Source organism: Entelurus aequoreus, linkage group LG27 (assembly GCF_033978785.1).
Source record: "Entelurus aequoreus isolate RoL-2023_Sb linkage group LG27, RoL_Eaeq_v1.1, whole genome shotgun sequence".
Classification (NCBI taxonomy): Eukaryota; Metazoa; Chordata; class Actinopteri; order Syngnathiformes; family Syngnathidae; genus Entelurus; species Entelurus aequoreus.
In genome coordinates this window covers 20,407,279-20,425,952 of record NC_084757.1, presented here as the reverse complement: position 1 = coordinate 20,425,952, position 18,674 = coordinate 20,407,279, and the positions used below count along the sequence as shown (strand labels likewise).

Sequence of the window (18,674 nt, the reverse complement as noted above, 5' to 3'; positions counted from 1 at the left end):
AAAAGCTTCTGCACATGCGCATAGCATAGATCCAACGAATCGATGACTAAATTAATCAGCAACTATTTTTATAATCGATTTTAATCGATTTAATCGATTAGTTGTTGCAGCCCTAATGTAAATATAAAAGGAATACAATGATTTGCAAATCCTTTTCAACCCATATTCAGTTGAATGCACTACAAATACAAGATATTTGATATTCAAACTCATAAACTTTTTTTTTTTTTTGCAAATAATAATTAACTTAGAATTTCATGGCTGTAACACGTGCCAAAGTAGTTGGGAAAGGGCATGTTCACCACTGTGTTACATCACCTTTTCTTTTAATAACACTCAATAAACGATTGGGAACTGAGGAAACTAATTGTTGAAGCTTTGAAAGTGGAATTCTTTCCCATTCTTGTTTTATGTAGAGCTTCAGTCATTCAACTGCTGTCGTATTTTACGCTTCATAATGCGCCACACATTTTCGATGGGAGACAGGTCTGGACTGCAGGCGGGCCAGGAAAGTACCCGCACTCTTTTTTTTACGAAGCCACGCTGTTGTAACACGTGCTGAATGTGGTTTGGCATTGTCTTTGATTGATGTCGGTTTTTGATACAGTGCCGTCCGAGGGATCGAAGTTCACGGTCATTCAATGTTGGTTTCCGGCCATGCCGCTTACGTGGAGTGATTTCTCCAGATTCTCTGAACCTTTTGATGATATTATGGACCATAGATGTTGAAATCCCTACATTTCTTGCAATTGCACTTTGAGAAACGTTGTTCTTAAACTGTTTGACTATTTGCTCATGCAGTTGTGGACAAAGGGGTGTACCTCGCCCCATCCTTTCTTGTGAAAGACTGAGCATTTTTTGGGAAGCTGTTTTTATACCCAATCATGGCACCCACCTGTTCCCAATTAGCCTGCACACCTGTGGGATGTTCCAAATAAGTGTTTGATGAGCATTCCTCAACTTTATCAGTATTTATTGCCACCTTTCCCAACTTCTTTGTCACATGTTGCTGGCATCAAATTCTAAAGTTAATGATTATTTGCACAAAAAAAAAAAGTTTATCAGTTTGAACATCAAATATGTTGTTTTTGTAGCATATTCAACTGAATATGGGTTGAAAATTATTTGTATTCCGTTTATATTTACATCTAACACAATTTCCCAACTCATATGGAAATGGGGTTTGTAATACCAATGAGAGTGTTGTAGTTTCTGTGCTGCTAAGTCATTAATTATACCGTTATCGCAAGTGTGCATGAGGGTAAGTGTGTCATAAAGGTTGGACACAGCGAGGTTCTGAGGTTATGGGAACAAAGCACGTGAGAGGGATGCGCGTGTGTATGAATTCTTAATAAAGCATCCATAGTCACGGTGCAAACTTTAAGGATTGAACACTTCGAAGAATGGCGGAGACATGGGTTTGGTCACATTAATTTATGGTGGGATGCATCGATTGATTGTGTCGATATTTGTCATATTTTGTATTCTCAGCACATCTGTTTGATCTAGACCATTCCCACCCCCCCAACCACCAAACACAATAGCATGCACGGTAAATGATTATCTTTCACAAAGTGCATTTGGTTGATTAGCGTCTAAATATGCCAACTGACGTGTGGAATGTGGCTGCTATAGCAACAGATGGGAGGCGAGTGAATAATCATTTTTGGTAAATATGTGAAGAAAGGGGTCATCGTTGTGAGCAAACATGACCGTTTTCCTGCTACAAACTCCAAACAAACTCAGCAAGATCCATGTTTAAGTCTTCATGTGTCCTTCATCGCACACATCGTCATGCTTATTCATCACAGCTGTCAGCTAGCGCCGCGCTTCCGTATGTTTCATTTCATCTCGTGAATGACCGGGAGGGGTTTTTTTTAGAGATGTCCGATAGTGCAGGCCTTCCGATATTATCGGCCGATAAATGCGTTAAAATGTAATATCGGAAATTATTGATATCGTTTTTTTTAATATCGGCATCGTTTTTGTTTTTTTGTTGTTTTTTTTATTAAATCAACATAAAAAACACAAGATACACTTACAATTAGTGCACCAATCCAAAAAACCTCCCTCCCCCATTCACACTCATTCACACAAAAGGGTTGTTTCTTTCTGTTATTAATATTCTGGTTCCTACATTATATATCAATATATATCAATACAGTCTGCAAGGGATACAGTCCGTAAGCACACATGATTGTGCGTGCTGCTGGTCCACTAATAGTACTAACCTTTATCAGTTAATTTTACTAATTTTCATTAATTACTAGTTTCTATGTAACTGTTTTATATTGTTTTACTTTATTTTTTATTCAAGAAAATGTTTTTAATTTATTTATCTTAATTTATAAAATTTTTTAAAAAGGACCTTATCTTCACCATACCTGGCTGTCCAAATTAGGCATAATAATGTGTTAATTCCACGACTGCATTTATCGGTTGATATCGGCATTGGTTGTTATCTGTATCTGTAATTAAAGAGTTGGACAATATCGGAGTATCGGATATCGGCAAAAAGCCATTATCGGACATCCCTAGTAATTAATGAACATGAGTAAAATTAACTGTTAAAGGTTAGTCCTTTAACAGTTAATTTTACTCATGTTAATTAATTACTAGTTTATATGTAACTGTTTTTATATTGTTTTACTTTCTTTTTTATTCAAGAAAATGTTTTTAATTTATTTATCTTATTTTATTTTATTAATTTTTAAAAAAAAGGACGTTATCTTCACTATACCCGGTTGTCCAAATTATGCATAATAATGTGTTAATTCCATGACTGTATATATCGGTATCGGTTGATATTGGTATCGGTAATTAAAGAGTTGGACAATATCGGAATAACGGATATCGGCAAAAAGCCATTATCGGACATCCCTATTTTTTTTTTTTCTATTAAGAAGACACTTCGAGTGTCTTCTTCCTATCAGGGAAGACCTATTTTTTAAAGACACTTCATTAAAATAGAAGACGTTCCTTAACGTAAAATACTGACAATCATATATCGAATCATGTTGTTGCTGTACAGTTTTACACCTACAAATTCTTTAAATTATTTTGTATTTCTACCTTGAGAAAAAATGTGTTTGTTTTTTTACCTTTGCCATATTGTTTTTGTGAACAAACGCAATAAATAACCTTGGTAACACGTTAGTATGGGGAACATATTCACCATTAATTAGTTGCTTATTAAAGTAACAAAGACTTAATTTAGAGTTATTTGGACACTAGGGGAACACTAGGGTTAGGGTTGGGGTTAGACTTAGACTTCCTTTTATTGTCATTCAAATTTGAACTTTACAGTACAGATAAGAACGGAATTTTGTTGCATTAGCTCGTTGTAGTGCAGGATAAAAGAGCAATAAGGTGCAGATATGAATACATAGGTTAGGGTTACTAATAAGCAGTGTTGGGACTAATGCGTTACAAAGTATCAATTTAAGTGGACCCCGACTTAAACAAGTTGAAAAACTTATTCGGGTGTTACCATTTAGTGGTCAATTGTACGGAATATGTACTTCACTGTGCAACCTACTAATAAAAGTCTCAATCAATCAATCAAACAATCAATCAATCAAAAAGCCCTAAATCACAAGTGTCTCAAAGGGCTGTATGATGAACTATCCCGAGCATCGTCTGTTGCGCTCATGACAGAAGGGTGGACGTCCTGGGGAACGTCCACCTGGACGTCCAGGGAAACAATGTGACGATAAGCGCTCACTTCATCACAGCAGACTGGCAGATGAGAAGACACGCCCCCTCTACGAGAGTCACCTTGCGCAGGTACTGACACAAGCAGTGGAGGAATGGAAGATAAAGATATCCCAGTCACAAGTGATAATGCCAAAAATCACATACATGCAGTGAATGAGGCAGGATTGGGACCACAGATAGGTGCTCTGCACATGTAGTGAATTTGGCATCACATCTCAGTCAATAGGATGGAGCGCCTCCTTGAGAGGATCAGGAAGGAGGTTTCCTACTTCCACCCAAGCACAACAGCTGCTCATGTGCTTAAGACAAAGCAAGAAATGCTAAAGCTGCCTACTCATAAAGCTCATACATGATGTCCCAACGAAGTGGAACTCCACTTATAATATGTTGGAGCAGCAGGCAGCTATATACTCTGCATTGACCCACAACACCCTGCAGACAAATGTCAAAGACATCATCAACCTGTCTGATGATGTGAGAGTGGCAGAGGAGGTCTTCCAGGTGCTTCAACCCCTCAAAAGTGTTACATCTCTACTGAGCACTGAAACTTCACCATCTGTGTCAATGATCCTGCCACTGAAAACAAGGATTCTACAATCCATGACTCCAAGTGTGGAAGACAGCAGCATCACTCCAGATGCCAGGCTTTATTTCACTATCTATGTTTCAAGGAAGATGATGTGCCTTCTTATGTTGCACTTTCAGTTGTTTTTTATTAATGGTCATTGGTCCAAATTTAAAGAAAGGAAAATGCCTTTTTATGTTGCACTGTTTTTCATTAATTATGTTAAAAGGAAGATACAAATGCATGTCAAGTTGGTCAACAGATTGTATTATTCTCCAGTGCAATAACAGTACTGAAATGAAGGCTAAAAGGGCATTAATGGGAGCTTTAAAAAAAAGAAGACAAAAAGAAGTAACTAAATAGTTACTTTTCACAGTAACGCATTACTTTTTGGTGTAAGTAACTGAGTTACTTTTGAAATTAAGTAACTAGTAATTGTAACTAGTTACTGGTTTTCAGTAACTAACCCAACACTGCTAATAAGCAATACGGGTTAGGGTTAGTTAACTCTTAGTTAATGGCTTACTGGTTGTATATTAAGGCCTTGCAGAATAAGGCATTAATAAGTACTTAATAATGACTTATTAAGAGCCAATATGTTACTAATTTGCATGTTAATAAGCAACTTGTGTTCCCCATACTAAGGTGTTACCATAACCTTTTTCCTGTACTTTTAAAAGTTCTAAAGTTAAAGTACCACTGATAGTCACACACACACTAGGTGTGTTGAAATTAACCTCTGCATTTGACCCATCCCCATGTTCACCCCCTGGGAGGTGAGGGGAGCAGTGAGCAGCAGCGGTGGCCACGCTCTGGAAGAATTTTGGTGATTTAACCCCCAATTCCAACCCTTGATGCTGAGTGCCAAGCAGGGAGGCAATGGGTCCCATTTTTATAGTTTTTGGTATGACTCGGCCGGGGTTTTGAGCTCACGACCTTCCAGTCTCAGGGCGGACACTCTAACCACAAGGCTACTGAACAGTGAATTTCACAAATTGTAGTAAATCTTTGGGTTTTAAATTTAAAAAAAAAAAAATTGTAATAGTCAATTTTAAAATTACAACCTAAAAAATGTATATTGATTTATTCTCCGACAGTTGTATCTCAACTTAAGAGCTTAATTGGTTCTGTGACAGAGCTCTTAAATCAAAAAAACCTCCAGTATCCATATGACATCATTTTCACAACAAACTCTAATTTGGCTGTAAGCAGTATGAACACATTGTGTTAAAAATTAGACAAGTTTATCTTTATATTGGGGGTAATCAGAGTCACCCACCTGTGCTAAAGTTGTACGTATCATATTGCAGCTACACTATATTGCCAAAAGTATTTGGCCACCCATCCAAATAACCAGAAACAGGTGTCCTAATCACTTGGCCCGGCCACAGGTGTATAAAATCAAGCACTTAGGCATGGAGACTGTTTCTACAAACTTTTGTGAAAGAATGGGCCGCTCTCAGGAGCTCAGTGATTTCCATCGGGAACTGTCATAGGATGCCACCTGTGCAACAAATCCAGTCGTGAAATTTCCTCGCTCTTAAATATTCCAAAGTCAACTGTTGGCTTTATTATAAGAAAAAGTGTGAACTTTGGTGGAGGAGGAATTATGGTGTGGGGTTGTTTTTCAGGAGTTGGGCTTGGCCCCTTTAGTTCCAGTGAAAGGAACTTTGAATACTCCAAGATACCAAAACATTTTGGACAATTCCATGCTCCCAACCTTGTGGGAACAGTTTGGAGCGGGCCCCTTCCTCTTCCAACATGACTGTGCACCAGTGCACAAAGCAAGGTCCATAAAGACATGGATGACAGAATCTGGTGTGGATGAACTTGACTGGCCTGCACAGAGTCCTGACCTGAACCCGATAGAACACCTTTGAGATGAATTAGAATAATAATGATAGTATCCATTAATGCAACAAATATTACACTATATTATCATACTTTCCAAACATTTTTTGTCTAAATAAAAAAATAATACTTAAATACATGCTTGACTTATGATTTTACAGCAAACTACCCATCAAATTAATAAATATGACAATACATTTTACGGTGTTCTTCACAGCATGCTACTGTAAATTGAAAAAAACTTTTAAAAAATTTGCGTTAAAATTCTGTTGACTGAGCTGCCATATTTTTACTGTAAAATCCTGTTATTAACGGTGTATTACTGTAAATGGAAAAACGATACATTTGTTTTTACGGTAGAAAAACTGGCAGCTAATTTGCCAGAACAAAAAAAGGAACTTGTACTGTTTTTCCATTCACAATATAATGTTGTAAAAAACTATGTAAATTTAACACAAAAATTCTGGCAACTAAGCTGCCAGCTTTTTCCGTATACCCCCCAACCCCTATCCCCCCAAAAAAACATTGATACTGTTTTTCCATTTACCATAAAATTTTGTAAAAAAAACAACAACACTGTATTTTACAGTAAAATGTTGTAAATGTAAAATTTTTACTGTAAAATAGACAGCCTACTTAAAACAATTGATATAATTAATAATGAAATCCACAGGCAAATACACTATTCACTGTTAGAAGCGGCCCTCTGATGGCAGCTATAACTGTGATGTGGCCCTCAAAGAAAACGAGTTTGACATCCATGCATTACTTCATCAAATTACTGTACTTATTGGTACAGTAGTACATTCTATTATATTGTATTTATAAAATTTCTTATCTAAAAGTGTTTTGGTTTTTTTCAAAGGTGTGTCACATGTTAAAATTGTGCTGTTTTGAAGCGTCAGTCACCAATTCAATTGATTTAATTTCATTCCAGTGAGAGTTGTTGATTCAAGATACAAGTGTTTTGAGTTAAGAGCTCTGTCACAGAACCAAATACTGTACTCATAAGTTGAGGTACTAAAAGTACTATTTTCTCTTATAGATTTTACTCTTCTGATATTACAACTTTTATTCAACTAAAACAAGGTAAAAACATACTATACTTTATTTTTGTAAAATCGTGTTGTTTCTTGACAATTATTTTGTTATTCTAAAATGTTACCATTATATTTCATCCTAATTATTTAACAAAAAACGTTCATGTACAAAACCCAAAACCAGTGAAGTTGGCACGTTGTGTAAGTCATAAATAAAACAGAATACAATGATTTGCAAATCCTTTTCAACTTATATTCAATTGAATAGACTGCAAAGACAAGATACTTAACGTTCGAACTGGAAAACGTTGTTATTTTTTGCAAATATTAGCTCATTTGGAATTTGATGCCTGCAACATGTTTCAAAAAAGGTGGCACAAGTGGCAAAAAAAGACTGAGAAAGTTGAGGAATGCTCATCAAACACTTGTTTGGAACATCCCACAGGTGAACAGACTAATTGGGAACAGGTGGGTGCCATGATTGGGTATAAAAGCAGCTTCCATGAAATGCTCAGTCATTCACAAACAAGGACGGGGCGAGGGTCACCACTTTGTGAACAAATGCGTGAGAAAATTGTCGAACAGCTTAAGAACAACATTTCTCAACGAGCTGTTGCAAGGAATTTAAGGATTTCACCATCTACGGTCCGTAATATCAAAAGGGTCAGAGAATCTGGAGAAATCACTGCCCGTGATATCAAAAAAAGACATCAGTGTGTAAAGGATCTCACTACATGGGCTCAGGAACACTTCAGAAAAACCACTGTCAGTAACTACAGTTGGCCGTAAGTGCAAGTTAAAACTCTACTATGCAAAGTGAAAGTCATTTATCAACAACACCCAGAAACGCCGCCAGCTTTGCTGGGCCCGAGCTCATCTAAGATGGACTGATGCAAAGTGGAGAAGTGTTCTGTGGTCTGACGAGTCCACATTTCAAATTTTTTTTGGAAACTGTGGATGTTGTGTCCTCCGGACCAAAGAGGAAAAGAACCATCTGGATTGTTATAGGCGCACAGTTCAAAGGCTAGCATCTGTGATGGTATGGGGGTGTATTAGTGCCCAAGGCATGGGTAACTTACACATCTGTGAAGGCACCATTAATGCTGAAAGGTACATACAGGTTTTTGAGCAACATATGTTGCCATCCAAGCAACGGTATCATGGACGCCCCTGCTTATTTCAGCAAGACAATGCCAAGCCACATTCTGCACGTGTTACAACAGCGTGGCTTCATAGTAAAAGAGTGCGGGTACTAGACTGGCCTGCTTGTAGTCCAGACCTGTCTCCCATTGAAAATGTGTGGCACAATATGAAGCCTAAACGGAACAACTTAAGCTGTACATCAAGCAAGAATGGGAAATAATTCCACCTGAAAAGCTTCAAAAATTGGCCTCCTCAGTTCCCAAATGTTTACTGAGTGTTGTTAAAAGGAAAGGCCATGTAACACAGTGGTAAAAATGCTCCTGTGCCAACTTTTTTTTACAATGTGTTGCTGCCATTAAATTCAAAGTTAATGATTATTTGCACAAAAAAAATAAGTTTCTCAGTTCGAACATTAAAAATCTTGTCTTTGCAGTCTATTCAATAGAATATAAGTAGAAAAGGATTTGCAAATCATTGTATTCTGTTTTTATTTACGAATTACACAACGTGCCAACTTCACTGGTTTTGGGTTTTGTAGTATTTTTGAAAATATTCACATTCTCACCTATCCTGTCGAGTCTGTCAATGGCGACGGTCTCGAATGCCCGCCTCATCATGGGATACTCCTCCAGGACCTCATTGAAATTGTCCACAGAGAGCGAGTACAGGCGGCAGTAGGTGTCCGACCGCACGCTGGCCGTCCGTCGGCCTCGAGTCAGCAGACAGATTTCTGTCCACACCACAGGAGAGATGGTGAGGAAAAAGCCAACACATTGTTGGACCAACATGGTGATCAGTCATCAGCTGTAACCATCCTCTACCTCCGAAGTAGGAGCCGTCAATCAGCTTCATGCCCACGCTGCCTTTGGTCAGCACGGTGACCGCGCCATGCTGGATGAAGTACATCTTCTTGCCAATGGTGCCCTCTCGCACGATGTAGTCGCTCGGCTGGAAGACCTCAAACCTCAGCTTGGTCAGCATGGCCGTCACAAAGTTGGGGTCGGCGTTGGCGAACAGCGGCATGGTCGCCACCAGCTTGCGGCAGTTGAAGTTGACAATTTCCTGGCGACGTCATTTGATCGTGAGTAGAACTTATATTACAACTTTATGCTCATAAACGTCTAACTTTTTCTTCTAATATTATAATGTACTCTTGTAAGGTTATAACTGCTGTTCCCTTATAGTAGTGAAGTGAATTATATTTATATAGCGCTTTTCTCTAGTGACTCAAAGCGCTTTTACATAGTGAAACCCAATAACTAAGTTCCATTTAAACCCGTGTGGGTGGCACTGGGAGCAGGTGGGTAAAGTGTCTTGCCCAAGGAGGCAACGGCAGTGACTAGGATGGCGGAAGCGGGGATCGAACCTGGTACCCTCAAGTTGCTGGCACGGACGTTGTACCAACCGAGCTATACCGTTTTCTTGCAATATGTATCCTCATCAAATTAGGTAACTTTTTGGGCTTTGACTTTTTAAAGTCACAACCTTTCATAAAATCGATACTTTTTTCTTGAAATATTACAACTTTATTCTGAAGATAATTACATCGTCCTCATCATAATACAACTTACAATATTACAATTTTATATTTCCATTACGGTACTTTATTTTTGTCAAATTGTGGCTTTTTTTAGATAAATTTATAAAAATAAAAATAAATGTCAAAGTATTTTAATATTCAAATGTAGACTTTTTTTTTTCTTATTAAATTATTATTGTTTATAATATTAGCATATACAATTAAGAGTTATTTTCCATCTAGATACTGTATTAAAGCTTCATAAATCTGTATAACGTAAAATTTTCTTTTTTCACATATTTTTTATAATTCACAAAATTTCATATTTTTTTTCAAACAAAATTATTCACAATTTTATTCTATAAATGTATTTTTCAAAAGTTTGTTCTATAGTATTTTATTATTCAAATTGTGACTTTTTTTTCTTATTAAATTATTATTGTTTTCATATGAGTATATAACATTAAGAGTTATTGTCCATTTAGATAATGTATTAAAGCTTCATAAATCAGTATAACGTAAAATTTAATGTTTTCATATATTTTTCATAATTTACAAAATTACTTCTTTTGTTCATACAAAAATATTCACAATTTTATTCTATAAATTATTATTGTTTATAATATTAGCATATACAATTAAGAGTCATTTTCCATCTAGATACTGTATTAAAGCTTCATAAATCTGTGTAACGTAAAATTGTCTTTTTTCACATATTTTTTAAAATTCACTAAATTTCATATTTTTTTTCATACAAAATTATTCACAATTTTATTCTATAAATGTATTTAAAAAAAGTTTTTTCCATGGTATTTTATTATTCAAATGTTGACTTTTTAAAATTAAATTATCATTGTTTATATTAGCATATAAAATTAAGAGTTATTTTCCATCTAGATACTGTATTAAAGCTTCATAAATTTGACGTAAAATTGTCTTTTGTCACATATTTGTATAATTCACAACATTACATCTTTTTTTAAATGTAAAAATATTCACAATTTTATTATTCTCAAAAAAATTCTTTTTTTTCTTATTAAATTATTATTATTTATGATAACATATAACATTAAGAATTATTTTCCATCTAGATGCTGTATTAAAGCTTCATAAATTAATTTCAATTTTTCTTTTTTCACATATTTGTATAATTCACAACATTATATATTTTTTTCATACAAAAATATTCACAATTTTATTATATTTATTCTTAAAAAAATACTTTTTTTTCTTATTAAATTATTATTGTTTATAATATCAGCATATAACATTAAGAGTTATTTTCCATCTTGATACTGTATTAAAGCTTCATAAATTTGACGTAAAAAATGTGTTTTCACATAGTTGTATAATTCACAACATTACATCTTTTTTCCATACAAAAATATTCACAATTTTATTATATTTATTCTAAAACATTCAGCAAAGAATGTAGGAAATTATAACACATTTGCAACCTCTCTTCATCAAACTAAATCAGACTTTTTCAGTTATGTTGCAACTTTATTCTCATTAACTTACAGCTTTATTCGACCAAAACGACCTTTTCCTCATAAAATTACATGACAACTTAATGCTCGTTAAGGTAATTTTTCTCGTAAAATTACCATTTTCCTCGTTATTTTTTGAATTTCTCTCAGCAGTACATGTACATACACTGCAGTATTTTGTTTCCCTTTTTTAATGTGTCCTTAATACATATTCTCATACTGCAGAATTTTACTGGGTGTTTAATGAATTACTTGAACTCAAAACATGTCTAAACAAACATATTTATTACAAAAAAATACATACTGTATTTAGAAAGTATGTTTACATAAGACAGCTTGTATGCTGCTCATTTATTTACTATTTACCATCTGAAGCTTATAATGAGTGTCCAGTGAGACAAAAGCAGTTTCTATTTTAAGGTTTAAAAAAAATAACCCATGAATCTGGAACTCCTTTAAAAGTGCAACCCTAATTATTGTAGACATAATCAACACATGCAGTGACAGTAGGTGTAAATAGATAATAAATATTTAGGCAGCTTGTCAGCATCCAAAGACTGCACATTATAATGACTTGCAGTGTGTGTGTGTGTGTGTGTGTGTGTGTGTGTGTGTGTGTGTGTGTGTGTGTGTGTGTGTGTGTGTGTGTGTGTGTGTGTTCTTGTATTATACCCTTCTTGAGACATAAACAATGAAAAGTACCTTCCATATGAACAAGTTAGGACATAAATCATGGTCCCAATATGGAAAACCATTGCATCTAATAGAGAATGTCTCATTGGTGGTGAAACCTATCAAAATTAGGGTGGTCCCAAAAAGGAGGGATTTTTCAAATTGTCTGTGTCGGTTTTAAAAGTGCTCCCCCTCTGGTCAACATATGAAATAACAAGTGAGTGTAAAAATTTGAAGTGCTCCCCCTCTGGTGAACATATGTAATAACAAGTGTGTGTAAGAAATTGAAATGTGCCCCCTTTGGCCAAAATGAATAAAAAAATAAATATGTATATAGAGACATACTGTAATAACTTGAAGTAAATAAAAAAATAACATAATAATAAATTAACTAAAAGCAGTGTTTTTCTCACAATTTGTCGACTTTTTTCTTATAAAATTGGGAACAATTTATCATATTCTTTCTGTTTCTGTAATATTCTCTTGTAAAAGTATTACTTTTTAATGTAAAATGGTGACATTTGCCATAATTTTGCCAAGTAAAATTCAGATTATTATTATAATATTGCCAAAATATTAAAGTGTTCTTATAAAATTTTGACTTTTGTCGAGTAAAATTACGACTCTTTTCAGGAAATTGCCAAAACTTTAGGCTTTTCTTGTAAAATTGCGACTGTTATTGAGCAAAATTACAACTTTTATCACAATATTGCACAAATGTTCAGTTTTTCTTGTAAAAGTTTGACTTTCGTTGAGTAAAATGATGACTTGTATTATAATACTGCCAAAACTAAGTTTTTCTTGGGAAATTGAGACCTTTTTCTTGTGAAATTCCAACAAATTTTTCACAACAACCTTTTTTTTATATTTGCATAGTATGTATATATTATTAATATTGTAAATACAAATCTTTATATATTTAGAAAAGGTGGTCCTAAAGAGGTGAACATTATTCGGAGGTCTCAAGAAGGTAACAAATACAAGAATTTGTGTGTGTGTGTGTGTGTGCGTGTGTGTGTTCTTGTATTTCTACCCTTCTTGACTCATAAACAAGGAAAAGGACCTTCCATATGAGGACCGGTGAACAAGTTAGGACATAAATCATGGTCCCAATACGGAAAACCATTGCATCTAATAGAGAATGTCTCATTTGCACCCCTGGGGGTGAAATCTATCAAAATTAGGGTGGTCCCAAAAAGGAGGGATTTTTCAAATTGACTGTGTGTCGGTTTTAAAAGTGCTCCCCCTCTGGTCAACATATGAAATAACAAGTGAGTGTAACAATTTGAAGTGCTCCCCCTCTGGCCAACATATGTAATAACAAGTGTGTGTAATAAATGATAAATGATAAATGGGTTATACTTGTATAGCGCTTTTCTACCTTCAAGGTACTCAAAGCGCTTTGACAGTATTTCCACATTCACCCATTCACACACACATTCAAATTTAAATGTGCCCCCTTTGGCCAAAATGAATAAAAAAATAAATATGTGTATAGAGACATACTGTAATAACTTGAAGTAAATAAAAAAATAAAATAATAAATGAACTAAAAGCAGTTTTTTTTCTCACAATGTGTCGACTTTTTTCTTATAAAATTGGGAAAACATTTTCATATTCTTTCTGTTTCTGTAATATTGCAATATTCTTGTGTAAAAGTATTATTTTTTAATGCAAAATGGTGACTTTTGTCATATAAAATTCAGACTTTTATCACAATAATGCCATTTTTTTTTTGTTAAAATAGTGACATTTTTTGAGTAAAATTATGACGTTTGTCATAATTTGTAAAATTCTGATGATTATTATAATATTGCCAAAATGTTAAAGTTTTCTTATAAAATTGTGACTTTTGTCGAGTAAAATTACAACTCTTTTCATGTAATTGCCAAAACTTTAAGCTTTTCTTGCAAAATTGTGACTGTTATTGAGTAAAATTCCAACTTTTATCATAATATCGCACAAATGATCAGTTTTTCTTGTCAAATTTTTACCTAAAATGACGACTTTTATTATAATACTTCCAAAATTCACAATTTTTCTCGTGAAATTGTGACCTTTTTCTTGTGAAATTCCAACTAATTTTTCACAACAACCTTTTTTTTATATTTGCATAGTATGTATATATTATTAATATTGTAAATACAAATCTTTATATATTTAGAAAAGGTGGTCCTAAAGAGGTGAACATTATTCGGAGGTCTCAAGAAGGTAACAAATACAAGAATTTGTGTGTGTGTGTGTGTGTGCGTGTGTGTGTTCTTGTATTTCTACCCTTCTTGACTCATAAACAAGGAAAAGGACCTTCCATATGAGGACCGGTGAACAAGTTAGGACATAAATCATGGTCCCAATACGGAAAACCATTGCATCTAATAGAGAATGTCTCATTTGCACCCCTGGTGGTGAAATCTATCAAAATTAGGGTGGTCCCAAAAAGGAGGGATTTTTCAAATTGACCGTGTGTCGGTTTTAAAAGTGCTCCCCCTCTGGTCAACATATGAAATAACAAGTGAGTGTAACAATTTGAAGTGCTCCCCCTCTTGCCAACATATGTAATAACAAGTGTGTGTAATAAATGATAAATGATAAATGGGTTATACTTGTATAGCGCTTTTCTACCTTCAAGGTACTCAAAGCGCTTTGACAGTATTTCCACATTCACCCATTCACACACACATTCAAATTTAAATGTGCCCCCTTTGGCCAAAATGAATAAAAAAATAAATATGTGTATAGAGACATACTATAATAACTTGAATTAAATAAAAAATAACATAATAAATGAACTAAAAGCAGTTTTTTTCTCACAATGTGTCGACTTTTTTCTTATAAAATTGGGAAAACATTTTCATATTCTTTCTGTTTCTGTAATATTGCAATATTCTTGTGTAAAAGTATTATTTTTTAATGCAAAATGGTGACCTTTGTCATATAAAATTCAGACACAACAATGCCATTTTTTTTGTTAAAATAGTGACATTTTTTGAGTAAAATTATGACGTTTGTCATAATTTGTAAAATTCTGATGATTATTATAATATTGCCAAAATGTTAAAGTTTTCTTATAAAATTGTGACTTTCGTCGAGTAAAATTACAACTCTTTTCATGTAATTGCCAAAACTTTAAGCTTTTCTTGTAAAATTGTGACTGTTATTGAGTAAAATTCCAACTTTTATCATAATATCGCACAAATGATCAGTTTTTCTTGTCAAATTTTTACCTAAAATGACGACTTTTATTATAATACTTCCAAAATTCACATTTTTTCTCGTGAAATTGTGACCTTTTTCTTGCGAAATTCCAACTCATTTTTCACAACAGGCTTTTTTTTACATTTGCATAGTATGTATACATTATTCATGTTGTAAATACAAATCTTTATATATCTAGAAAGGGTAGGCATTGTTCGGAGGTCTCAAGAAGGTAACAAATACAAGAATGTGTGTGTGTGTGTGTGTGTGTGTGTGTGTGTGTGTGTGTGTGTGTGTGTGTGTGTGTGTGTGTGTGTGTGTGTGTGTGTGTGTGTGTGTGTGTGTGTGTGTGTGTGTGTGTGTGTTAGTACCTCTCGCAGAGGCTCATTAAGCTCCTCCAGGATGCTCTCCTCATCAAACATCTTGCCTTGGTATCTGTGCTCATAGTAGTCGTGGATCTTCTGGCGGAAGTCTGCAGGCAGCTTGTGGAAGGACATGTACTGCTCCACTTGTTTGTACTGAGGAAGACACGGAGGAAGACGAGACGGGGTGAGCACACTTTTACAGGACGCCTGTGTCACATGTCTGCCGATGAGTGGAGGTAAAAATACATCTGAAAGTGATGAAGGGAAAAGAAAGAAAAAAAAGAAGACACCCCGTGACCCGTTTAGACCTCCAAGCAGTGAACTGAAAGATTGTCTGCTGTGAGTCTTTCTGCTGCTAAAAAGTTACATTTCAAAAGCAAAAAAATATAACAAGAACACCACCGGCTTGCTTATGTTACCATTAGTGGTTGAACAGAACCTTTTTTTTATTTTTTTAAATGTCTGTATTTTTCACAATTACTAATTATTAGGGATGTCCGATAATGTCTTTTTGCTGATATCCGATATTCCGATATTGTCCAACTCTTAATTACCGATACCGATATCAACCGATACCGATGTATACAGTTGTGGAATTAACACATTATTATGCCTAATTTGGACAACCAGGTATGGTAAAGATAAGGTCTTTTTTTTTTTAAATTATAAAATAAAATAAGATATATAAATTTAAAAACATTTTCTTGAATAAAAAAGAAAGTAAAACAATATAAAAACAGTTACCGTATTTTTCGGACTACAAGTCGCAGTTTTTTTTCATAGTTTGGCCGGGGGTGCGACTTATACTGAGGAGCGACTTATGTGTGAAATTATTAACACATTACTGTAAAATATCAAATAATATTATTCAGCTCATTCACGTAAGAGACTAGACGTATAAGATTTCATGGGATTTAGCAATTAGGAGTGACAGATTGTTTGGTAAACGTATAGTATGTTCTATATGTTATAGTTATTTGAATGACTCTTACCATAATATGTTATGTTAACATACCAGGCACGTTCTCAGTTGGTTATTTATGCGTCATATAACGTACACTTATTCAGCCTGTTGTTCACTATTCTTTATTTATTTTAAATTGCCTTTCAAATGTCTATTTGAAAGGCAATTTGGGGACATGTCTATTTGGGGACATTTATTTGATCAAATAAATGTCCCCAAAAAATGCGACTTATATATGTTTTTTTCCTTCTTTATTATGCATTTTCGGCAGGTGCGACTTATACTCTGAAAAATACGGTACATAGAAACTAGTAATTAATGAAAATTAGTAAAATTAACTGTTAAAGGTTAGTACTATTAGTGGACCAGCAGCACCCACAATCATGTGTGCTTACGGACTGTATCCCTTGCAGACTGTATTGATATATATTGATATATAATGTAGGAACCAGAATATTAATAACAGAAAGAAACAACCCCTTTGTGTGAATGAGTGTAAATGGGGGAGGGAGGTTTTTTGGGTTAGTGTACTAATTGTAAGTGTATCTTGTGTTTTTTAGTCAAAGTCAAAGTCAAGTCAAAGTCAGCTTTATTGTCAAACAACTGTTTGTACAGGACATACAGGTGGACGAAATTGCGTTCCTCTCACATCCACGGTGTCTATAAATATAAAGTGTAAAAGAAAAATAAAAAAGACAACAATTTAAACAGTCGCATGAGGGGGGGGAAAAATATACAGGGGAAGAAGATATTACCAGAATATCTATAATATCTATCTAAGTATTCAGATGGGAGTGCAAAGTGCAATGTAAACAGTGTAAACAGTTAAAACAGTTAGCAGCATTTTGAGTCCGGAGTAAAGTGGCTAAGTGATAGATGGTGTGTGAGTGTGTGTGTGTGTGTGTGTGTGTGTGTGTGTGGGTGAGTGGGGGGGGGGGGGGGGTGGGGTGTAGTGTCTCAGTTCACAGTTCAGTTCAGATCAGATTGCAGGGCAGAGTGAGAAGGGGGGGGGGGGCCGGGAGAGAGTTCAGCTTCCTGACAGCCTGATGGATGAAGCTGTCTCTCAGCCTACAGCTTCGAGCTCGGAGGCTTCTCAGTCGTCTGCCGGATGGCAGCAGTCTGAAGAAGCCGTGTGAGGGGTGTGTGATGTCGCCTGCCACGCGGAGTGCTTTGCGTGACAGGCGTGTGTTGTAAATGTCCTGGAGGGAGGGGAGGGGGGCACCGACGATCTTCTCAGCTGCCCTAACTGTGCGCTGCAGCGTCCTGCGGCAGGACGCCGTGCAGCCTCCGTACCACACAGTTATGCAGCTGGTCAGGATGCTCTCGATGACGCCCCGGTAGAAGGAGTGCATGATGGAGGCTGAGGCTTTTGCTCTTCGCAGTTTGCGGAGGAAGTAGAGGCGCTGTTGAGCCCTCTTGGCCAGTGATGCAGTGTTGGTTTTCCAGGAGAGGTCATCTGTGATGTGCACACCCAGGAATTTGGTGCTGCTCACTCTCTCCACCACCACACCGTTGATGGTCAGAGGAGGGTGCTGGGTGTGCGCTCTCCTGAAGTCCACAACAATCTCCCTTGTTTTCTCTATATTGAGAGAGAGATTGTTGTCACCGCACCATGTGGCCAGTTGGCTCACCTCGTCTCTGTAGCTGGTCTCATCGTTATTGTGGATGAGACCTACCACAGTTGTGTCGTCCGCAAACTTGACGAAGAGGTTGGTGCTGTGCTTCGGCGTGCAGTCGTGGGTCAGCAGGGTGAAGAGAAGGGGGCTCAGCACACATCCTTGAGGGGCCCCTGTGTTCATGATGATGGTGCTGGATGTGTACCTGCCGACCCGGACTGCCTGTGGTCTCCCAGTCAGGAAGTCCAGCAGCCAGTTGCACAGCGACGTGTTCAGCCCCAGCCGGTCCAGTTTGTGAATCAGCTGCTGTGGGATGATGGTGTTAAATGCTGAACTGAAGTCTATGAACAGCATCCTGGCGTAGGAGTCTTTAGTGTCCAGGTGGGTGAGAGCTGAGTGGAGGGCTGTGGAGATTGCATCATCGGTCGATCTGTTGGCCCGATATGCAAACTGGTAGGGGTCCAGGGTGGGGGGGAGGATGGACTTGATGTGCTGCAAGACTAGCCGTTCGAAGCACTTCGTGATGATGGGCGTCAG

General features: G+C 36.0%; 1 protein-coding gene across 1 annotated transcript in view; it reads right to left on the bottom strand.

The window, feature by feature from the left end:
- The window catches only part of hcn2b (hyperpolarization activated cyclic nucleotide-gated potassium channel 2b), a 114,851-nt gene that overhangs the window by 7,658 nt on the left and 88,519 nt on the right, over positions 1 to 18,674 (bottom strand). The window contains exons 6-8 of the mRNA XM_062039255.1: positions 15,564 to 15,710; positions 9,138 to 9,378; positions 8,882 to 9,046 (exon numbers count right to left, since the gene is read on the bottom strand). Coding sequence (XP_061895239.1) covers positions 8,882 to 9,046; positions 9,138 to 9,378; positions 15,564 to 15,710 — 553 coding nt within the window. The remainder of the gene's footprint in view (positions 1 to 8,881; positions 9,047 to 9,137; positions 9,379 to 15,563; positions 15,711 to 18,674) is intronic.